General features: G+C 67.9%; 1 protein-coding gene across 1 annotated transcript; it reads right to left on the bottom strand.

The window, feature by feature from the left end:
* Positions 1 to 311: 311 nt before the first annotated feature.
* BHLHE23 (basic helix-loop-helix family member e23) lies at positions 312 to 2,558 on the bottom strand. Its single transcript, XM_051829422.3, has one exon. The coding sequence runs from the start codon at positions 2,166 to 2,168 to the stop codon at positions 1,506 to 1,508; it is 663 nt and encodes a 220-aa protein (XP_051685382.1). The 5' UTR covers positions 2,169 to 2,558; the 3' UTR covers positions 312 to 1,505.
* Between the last annotated feature and the right edge of the window lie 6,931 nt (positions 2,559 to 9,489).

The raw sequence follows: 9,489 nt of genomic DNA, 5'->3' as shown, positions 1-9,489 counted from the left end.
CGGCTCTCCACAAGCAGATGCCGCGGGGTTGCACAGCCAGCGGCTCTAGGAGGGGCCAGCTGCTGGGAACACACTCCGCCCCAGCCAAGGGCACACAGGACAGCGGGCAAACAGCTCTGCGTGTGGGTGCGTCGGGGAAGAGGTTCTGCGGAGGGGGCGGCTTCTTGCCACACAGGGAGGGGACAGCCTCCGCCCCTCAGCTTCCTCCGCCGAGCCGTGAGCTCCCAGAGCCCGGGTCTGGTGTAGAAGCGGGCGGGGGAGGCGACACTGAAGCTGTGAATCAGTCACAAATGCACACTATGGAATTCGCTATTGAGATTTAATTGTATCACTTTTGAAAAATAAGTTGAAAGCCAGTGCTTTCTTCCGAATATAAATGCGCCAAACACTCGGGATTCGAGGAGAAGTGACGACCGAGCTGCTAGTTTGATAAGCAGCTTGCAGAACTGAACCCAGCTCCCTGCCCCTGCCCCGCCTCAGCCACCGGGGCCGCAGGTGCAGACGCCGCCTGGAGAAAGCAGAGCCACACCGGGCGAGGTCGTCCCGGGCAGGTTCACCCCGGGGCAGGTTCACCGCGCTTCAAAAGGGCTCTGAGCCGCCCTCACGCACACGAAGCGCTCTGGCCCCTGCGGCCGCATTAGCGCAGCAGAGCTCCGGTTCCTGGAGCTTCGGCTCAAGCCCCGGACAGCTCCTCCCGGGCCACGGAGGCGGGCCCGGCTGCGCCAAGCGACAGATCCCACACCGACCCTAGAGGAGACGCCGCCACCGCCGGTACTCACCATGGCCCGGCCTCCTTCCCAGAAATGCGGGGCGGTTGGTGGGAGGGGGCTTTCTGTGGTCCCTGGACTGGACCTGGCCCTCCGCGGACCCTCCAGGGCCAAGCGGGCGCGGGGCACAGGACCCTCGTGCATGGCCCCTCAGGAGGAGGACGCGCCAAGCGGGGTCCCCGCAGCTCCAGGTAGGGGAGTCCGGGCGGATTAGGGGGAAGTCCCGCAGGCTTCAGGACGCAAATGCAGGCTTGGAAAAGCCCGAGGCGCTCCCCCTCCCGCGTCTCCCGCATCCTGCGCAGCTCCTTCCCGGGATCGGGTCCGGCGCACCGCGGCCACGCAGGTGTCTGGCGACGCGGGCCGTGCTCTGTGCCCGCTCAGTCCGCGCGCCCCACGCCGTCGTTAGACCGGGCCACCCTCCGGGTCTTCTCCTGGGCGGTGGGCGGCGGTGCCCCAAGGCGCACGTTGAACCTCTCGCCGCCCGCAACGTTTCCCCCCTCCCCGCAACGCCCAGCGGATATGGGGAGGGGTGCCCAGCGGCCGCGAGTTCCCGGGCGCGGATTCCGGAGCCCGGAGCTCCGGCTGCGTCCAGTGTGCCTGGGCGGGCCGCTCGCTCCCCGCCGCCCCTAATCGTCGGTCGCGCAGCTGTTGGAAGCGAGGTCGGCGGCCACCTCCGGGCCTGGGTGCGGCGACGGCCACCGGGGAAGCGCAAACGCGAGGGCGGGCACGCCGGCGCCGTCACGGCTTCTGGGCGCAGTGTTTGCAGAGCGCCGAGGGCGCCCCGGAGAAAGCGGAGCACTTGTCCGGGCAGGGCCCCAGCGCGGCGCCCGCCGAGAACGGGTACACGGCGGCGGCCTGGCCGAAGGGCGCCAGGGGCGCCGCGGCGACGGGCGCGGCCAGGCCCTGGCCCTGGTTGAGGTAGGCCACCAGGCGCCGCATCTCGTCCAGCGCCTGCGCCTGCATGAGGATGTAGTTCTTGGCCAGCAGCAGCGTGGCGATCTTGGACAGCTTGCGCACCGACGGGCTGTGCGCGTAGGGGATCACGGCCCGCAGCCCGTCCAGCGCGTCGTTGAGGTCGTGCATGCGGCGCCGCTCGCGCGCGTTGATGCTGAGCCGCAGCGAGCGCTGCTCCCGGGGCCGCCGCCGCGCGTCCGCCGCGCCCCCGGGCCCGCGCCGCCGCCGCCGCCGCTCGAAGGCGTCGTCGTCGCCGCTCTGCTCGCCGCTGCTCTCGGCCGGGGCGCGCGGCGCGGGCGCCGCGGGGAGGTCGCCGCCCGGGCCCGGCGCGCAGTAGCCGCGGGCCGCCTCGGGCCCCCGGGCCGCCCCGTAGGCCAGGCCCGCCGCCGTGTAGCCGTGGCTCAGCGCCAGGTACGCGTCCCCCGACAGCGATTTGAGTTCGGCCATGGCCCCGCTCTGCGGGCGCGTCCCGCGCTCTGCCGGTCCCGGAGCCTCAGCGCCGGCCTCGCGTCCTCCCCTCCCCGCCGCGGCGCCAGGGCCCGGCCCGGGGGCGGGCTTTAGCTCCCCTCCGCCCCCGCTTCGCGTTTAAGCCGCGGAGGCGCCCCCTGGGACCTCGCGGCCGCCCAATCAGAGGGGCGCTGGCCACGGCCTCTGCCCCGAGCGCGCGGATCGAGCGGCCTCGCGGGCTCCTCGCCTGCCTCGCCGCGTCCCCCGGGGCCGCCGCCTCAAAACGCTCGCGTCCCCAGGGCGCTCCCGCGGCGCTCGGCCTGGTCCCCGCCAGCCCGGAGCGGGAAGCAAACAGCACACCCGGGACGCCGCGGACGCTGCGGGCGCGCAGCGCGGGACAGGTGTGTGCTCAGTGGGGTGATTGGAGGTGGGGCTGGGGCTGCGGGATCCAGCTCTTTGTAATTTCGGTGAAAGGGCCGCCCGCCCCGGCGCCTCCCCAGGCCTCCTCTTGGGGAGCAGGGATCTGTGGCTCGGGGTGGGGCACACCTGGGGCTGGGAGACTGGGGTGGGTCCCCTACCCCTGGCTTGTGTCGCACCCCTGAACTCCCTGCAGGGGCCCCGCGCGGCCTCAGCCAGGTTCCTGGTGTGGATTTTGAGATCCATCCCCTCCTCCCACCCCTGCCCCTTGTGGAACACCACCCGGTGAGGGTGGGCGGAGTCCCTGGAGAGGGAGGCGGGGACTAGAGCCCAGCTGCCTGACAGGTGGAGCGAAGTGGGGGCTTCTCCCCGGGGGAGTGGAGGCTAGACCCCGCCTGAGACCCTGCTCTTTGTCACCCTGCTCCCAGAGTCCCCAGGGTGCCACCCCCCTCAGCCCTTCCTGGAGAGGCAGTGGGGTGGTGAGTGCGCACCGGGCATGGGCCACCCCTCTCAGAGTCAGGGGACAAAAGGGAGCTGGGGGCTTCCCCCAGAGGCGGCACCTCTACCCGCCCCCTGTGGGACCCTGGCACAGCCCCTCGGCCCCTCATCCTCCGGGTGCCCCCGGGAGAGGACAGCAGAGGGAGGGGACCTGTGTGGTGCTGCTTCTTTGTGCGAGGGTGAGCAGGTGTCTGGCGCACAGGTGTGGAGTGGGTGGATGAGCTGTGTGCGTTGGAAGGTTCTGGAAACCCAGCAGTGTCTGGCACCCAGGGAGTCCTGCAGGTGGGCAGTGCAGGGAGACGGGAGCTCGAGATCGGGCCTTGCTCCCGGCCTCAAGAGAAACGAGCCAGCCAGGAGGGCAGGGCCAGCGCGTGCAGGGCCCTGCTTGAGATGTGAGAGAGACAGCCTCCCGGTGCCTGCTGGGCTGCTGTGCGGGTGGGCAGTTGGTGGAGTGCTGGGTGTGGAGGCTGTGGCTGTTGGCCAGGTCTGCTGGGTGGGTGGGTGGCCGCTGGGCCAAGGGGCCAGGTGGGGGCTGTGGAGGGACAGCAGAGCCGGGTGGGGCCTGCAGGACCACTGGAGCCACGACAGGGCGGGGCCTTTACTGGAAGAGCAGGAGGCTGGGGAAGTGCTCCGATGCCCTGTGGGGGGGCGCTTCCCCCAGCTCTCCCTCCAGGGCAGGGCCTGGCTCTGGACTGGCTGGGTGCCTTCCGCCAGTTAGTCCACGACCTTGGAGGGGCAGAGGGCTGGGTGGGCCCGGGTGGGCGTCCCAGGGCGGGGCCTCCCTGATGCCGGCAGCTTTGGGCCCCCCTACAAGTCTTGAAGTGAAGCCCCGGCCAGCTGCAGGGAGAGGCGGCCTTTTTGGTCTGATGGCGCCCCCTGCTGGCTGCCTGGGAGATTGCGCCCAGCGGGCGTGGTGGAGGGACCAGGCTGGTGACCAGGCTGCCCCTGCGTTCTACTGAGGCGTGGTCACCGCGGGTGCCGTCCAGTGCGCACCTGGCCCCGGAGGTGTCTGCCCAGCCGGGCACTCGGCCTTTCTGGTCTGGTTACATCTGTCCGGTGGGGTTGGTCCTCACAGGACAGCCTGCAGGTGGCTCTGGGGTGGGCTTACCCAGAGAGAAAATAAACAACCGGCAGCCCCAAGCCCGCCCTCACGAATTCCCAAAGGCCGCTGCCCAGCCCTGGATGCCGCCGGCCCGGGTCACAAACGCTTCCTGTGCCATTTGTCTCAGCTCAGCAGGTGGGGCTTGGCCTCGCTCCGGCCCCCAGCTCTGAGGGCGCCTTGGCTTCCTCCGGGGTGTGTCCTGAGGGTGAAAGGTGAAAGGTCAAGCAGGGTGCCGGGATGTGGGTGGCTCCTTCTGGGGCGAGGTCTCAGGAGAGACCCCCACCAAGCCCCAGAGTGCAGCTCCTGGGGAAGGAGGGGGAGGCCAGGCCCAGGGCCCGCCCTTGTCCAGCCCTTGTCCAGGTCCTCACCGGAACACCCACCCCTCCCTGCCCGCTGCTCCAGGGGCTGGGGCGGGGCCTCGCGGCTGCCTTTGTGTTTCAGGTTTTGATTTTTAAAAAGATTTATTTGTTTATTTTGAAAAGTAGAGTTGGGGGCTTGCAGAGAGAGCGAGGTCTTCCATCCACTGGCTCACTCCCCAGATGGCTGCAAAGGCCGGGGCTGGGCCAGGCTGGAGCCGGGAGCCAGGAGCAGGGGCGCAGGGGCCCCAGCACTTGCCGTCCTCTGCTGCTCTCCCAGGTCGTTAACAAGGAGCTGCATCGGAAGCGGAGCAGCCGGGACTTGAGCCGTCCCCTCTGGATGCCGGCACTGCAGGCGGCGGCTTTGCCCGCTGTGCCCCGGCGCCGGCCCTGTCCTGCCTCTCTGGAGAGCACTTCCTGGCCGCCGGCCTCTCTCGCTCCTGCCGTGTTTCCTGCCGGCGTTCGGAGTCCGGTGACGCCGGTGTCACAGGAGCAGTCACAGCATGTCCCCTGCTCCGCCCCGGCGAGACCCGAGTGCGGTTTGCCGGGTGGGAGCTGCCGGAGCTCCCGTCTGGGAAGGTCACCGTCGAGGGCGCGGCCGGCCGCTGGGTTGTCTCCCGAGCACCCGGCTGTTTACCGCCGGTCCCCCAGCTGCGGGCAGCCCGGAGCTGATTTCCCGCCCTCGGGGTGTCCGGGGCCAGCGCCGCCTCAGCCGCGGGTACCGGGAACTGTCCCCTCCAGGGTTCGCTAGGGTCATTGATCTTCACAAAATCTGCTTTTAGCTTCGAGTTCACTTCTGTCTCAGTGCTGCGCTGATTTCTGCTACTTCTTCGTTCACGTTGTATCTGACACGTGTCGTAGCTCACACGCATCCTGACACATGTGTCGTGTCTCACACGTGTCGTAGCTCACACGCGTCGTAGCTCACACATGTCCTGTCACACGTGTCGTGTCTCACATGTGTCGTAGCTCACATGCGTCGTAGCTCACATGCATCCTATCACATATGTCGTGTCTCACATGTGTCATAGCTCACACATGTCCTGTCACACATGTTGTAGCTCACATGCATTGTATCTCACACATGTCGTATCTCACACGCATCGTAGCTCACACACGTCCTGTCACACGTGTCGTGTCTCGCATGTGTCGTAGCTCACATGCATCCTATCACACATGTCGTGTCTCACATGTGTCGTAGCTCACATGTGTCCTGTCACACGTGTCGTATCTCACACGTGTCATATCTCACATGCATCCTATCACACGTGTTGTAGCTCACATGCATTGTATCTCACACGCATCGTAGCTCACACGTGTCGTATCTCACACGCATCGTAGCTCACACGCGTGTCCTCGGCAGGTGCCGGGCACGAGCTCTCCTCTCTCACAGGCGAGGCCGGTGCTGCCCCTTCGTCTGTACCCCACACCTCTGAACCAGCTGCCTTTATGGTTTCATTAGTAAAAAATATTCCTCACTTCCATGGCTGCCCCTCACCCTTTCAAATCTGCTCCGCCCGTGTCCGCGAGCCCCACCGTGGCCGTCCGCTTTGCCCGTGGCCGTCCACTTTGCCCGTGGCCTCCCAGTGCTCTGGCTGCCGGCGACCGCTGATTCCTGGTCTCACTCCCGAGACGCCGTGGGCAGCAGGTCCCCAGACATGCAGGGCTGCACGTCAGAGGCCCCGAGGCTCGCGGGGGTGGGTGGGCCCCTCGTGCCGCCTCAGCGTCCACGCTGGACCTTCCGGGCGGCGCGAGGCTCCACGGCACCCTCGTTTGCTGAGGTTCCCCGTGGCTCGGCACCTGTGTGTGGGGAGGGCTGTGCCCGGGGCCCTCACCTGCAGAGGGCGGGGTCCCGTCCGCCTCTTCTCACCCCCGTCCCAGGCTCACTGCTCAGAGAGACCTGGGGGAGGGGCACTGAACTCTCGGCCCTGGGCACCTCCCCCACCCCAGCTCCACTGCGCTGTTCCCGGCCTCGGCTCCCTCCTTGTCCAGCCCAGCTGTCGGCTTCTGCCTTCCCCGGGTCTCGCTGACCTGTGACCCTTGACCCGCATGGCAGAGGCCTGGGCAGGCACTGGGCATGGCAGCTTTCACCTTCTCGACGCCCGCAGCCCCCGACCGGGTCCTGCTGCTGGACGGAGACCTGGCCCACAGGCACCTGCAGCCTCAAAGTCCACGGCCCCTTCCCCGCTCCAGTCCCACCCCAGTCACTGCCCCAGGCCGCGATGCTTGGCTGCTCCTCCCCAGGGCAGAGCTGGCCCCCCCCTTGTTCGAAGCAAGGGCGGCCCCCGTGGCCTCTGGTGGCTGCCAGGATCCACCGTGGGCTGGGCAGTGGGTGTGCTATGCCTCGAGTGTGGCCACGCCCACCTGTGCCACATGGTCCCCAGCGGCGCAGCTGCCATCCTGGCCTCCTCCTTCCCTTCCTGTGCCTAAGGTCCTGCCGGGCCACCCTGGGGCTGCCCTCACTCTGTCCACCTTTGCTGTCGCCCAGCTGCTCTGAGCAGACACAGGGGCTCTCACTGGGCACCACAGGCGGGGCCTGGGCAGGGCAGGAGGGGCACCCATGGGGAGGGCATGGACAGGCTGGTGGCCCCCAGTGAGCCCCCCAACCCCCAACAGTCACAGGCTGGGGGGAGTAGGGGACTTGGAGTTCTCCTCCTGGCCACCAGGGGGCAGCAGGCCCCTGGGTTTGAGTGGCTGCACCGCTGGCTGTGGAGCCCAGCTTGCACCTTAGGCCCCCACCCTGTGGAGCAGCCGGGTGCGGCGTGAGGGTGGCCGGTGGGGGCTGTGCAGGGTGCGCCTGCCCCAGTCCACCTGTGGAGCTCTTCCCGCAGTTCTCAGGGGCACAGTGGGGAGACCCTTCCCAGGCGGGGCGCGGCCCGCGGCCCCAGGCTAAGACGAGGTCAGGGCCCAGCCCTCATTGTCCAGAGGAAGGAAACCGAGGCCTGGCCTGGCGCCCGCCCCGCAGGCGAGCGAGGTCCTGCCGGGACGATGGCGGCCCGGCCCCACCTGCCCGCTGCCCTCGGGCCTCCTCACCCCCGTGCCCCCCGGAGCTCCGCAGGCCCAGAGGGTCCCCAGCCTGGGGTCCCCTGGAGAGGCAGCTGGGAGCGGGTCGGCTTCTCCAAGCTGGGCTTTGACCGAGCCCTGCTGTCCACGGTGCAGGGCCCAGTACAGGTCCAGCGGGGCTCGTGTCTCTCGGGCTGTGCACACAGCGGGGCAGCCACTGTGCCTGGGACTGGGAGCCCACTCGGAGGCTGACCCTCATCCAGGCTGTGATGGCCACCAGACATGGCCCTGGTCAGCCCGGGGGACGTGGCCCTGGTCAGTGCAGGGGACATGGCCGCGGTCAGCTCAGGGGACACAGCCCTGGTCAGCCTGGGGGACACGGCCCTGGTCAGTGCAGGGGACACAGCCCTGGTCAGTGCAGGGGACACAGTCCTGGTCAGCTCGGGGGACACGGCCCTGGTCAGTGCAGGGGACACGGCCCTGGTCAGCTCAGGGGACACAGCCCTGGTCAGCGCAGGGGACACGGCCCTGGTCAGCTCAGGGGACGCGGCCCTGGTCAGCTCGGGGGACACGGCCCTGGTCAGCTCAGGGGACACGGCCGTGGTCAGCTCAGGGGACACAGCCCTGGTCAGTGCAGGGGACGCAGCCCTGGTCAGCGCAGGGGACACGGCCCTGGTCAGCGCAGGGGACATGGCCCTGGTCAGCTCAGGGGACGCAGCCCTGGTCAGCCTGGGGGACACGGCCCTGGTCAGTGCAGGGGACACAGCCCTGGTCAGTGGGCTGCTGAGTGGCCTTGCAAGGACTGCCCAGGGTCAGTGCCTCTGTGTTGAGGCAGGTGGCTGAACCCTCAGACACGGGCTTGTCCACCAGGCCATGTGGTCCCTGTCAGCCACCGCCTGCCCTGGGCTCTGGGGCCAGGGACCTGGCACAGCCGGGCAGATGCAAGTCCTGGCGTGTGCTCGGACCCCGGTATCTTCTGCACCCGAGGGTGTTGTCAGGCGTCTCTGTTCGTGCCGCAGAGGCGGGAGCCGTCCCCAGGAGCTGGAGCTGGGTGTGTGCGGACGACGCCCCCTGCCGTGGGACCCAGTCTCCCGAAGTGACCCGCGTTTCCGCGGCTCAGGTCTCAGTGGCTTGCGGGCTCAGAGCCGCTTCTTGACTGTGAGTTGGTCGGCCCGAGAGATCCCATTCTCACTCTTGGCTCACTGGTCAGCCACTCCTCTGCTCCGCTTCCAGGGGGTCAGCTTATGACGTGCGTCGTCTTCTTTTAAAGATTGTCGCTCCCCCACTCGCGGAGGAACGACACTGGACCCTGCGCTGTTCTCTCCCCGGCCCTTCCCGGGTTTGCTGCCAGCCCCTCCACCTCCGCAGAGGGGCGGCACCCCCGCCGCTTTCCCCGCTTCCGCGGAGGAGCGGCACACCACCGGCTGGCTCTCTCAGGGGTTCCTCAGATGTTCCTGGTGCATGTTGTCTCTCTCCTCCTTTATAGTCCTCTTCCACCAATCCCAACTCTGCTGCCCACACGCCGAGCACGCTGCTCTCCTCCAATCAGGAGCAGGATCAGCTCCTGCAGCTTGTTAGTAGAATTGGTGAGGCAGCTGTGTGGAAGTTGTTTACTCCCTCTCAGCGCCATATGATGGGAGATCAGGTGCATAGAGTTAGTCTTAGCAGTTCCAGTAATTTAGTCTAGTCTCGGTTGCTCCCCACAAAGATGAATTCGTTTATTTGAAAGGCAGAGTGACAGACCTTCCATCTGCTGGTTCATCCCCAAATGGCTGTAACATCCGGGGCTGCGCCAGGCTCAGCCAGGAACCAAGAACCCGTCTGGGTCCCCTGCGTGTGTGGCAGGGGCCCAAATGCTTAAGTCCCCACGTGCGTTAGCAGGGAGCTGGGGGGAGCAGAGGAGCTGGGACTCAGGGGTGGGCTCTGACGAGAGCATGGGGGCCCT

The sequence above is a fragment of the Oryctolagus cuniculus genome, chromosome 11 (assembly GCF_051225735.1).
Source record: "Oryctolagus cuniculus isolate XC-2025 breed Fujian yellow rabbit chromosome 11, ASM5122573v1, whole genome shotgun sequence".
Taxonomy (NCBI): Eukaryota; Metazoa; Chordata; class Mammalia; order Lagomorpha; family Leporidae; genus Oryctolagus; species Oryctolagus cuniculus.
Note: the sequence above shows the minus strand (reverse complement) of the source record. Positions and strands in the feature narration are given on the sequence as shown.

Bases quoted from the DNA above. Each gene is read 5' to 3' on its own strand.
- BHLHE23 (XM_051829422.3), bottom strand. From the start codon at position 2,168: ATGGCCGAACTCAAATCGCTGTCGGGGGACGCGTACCTGGCGCTGAGC.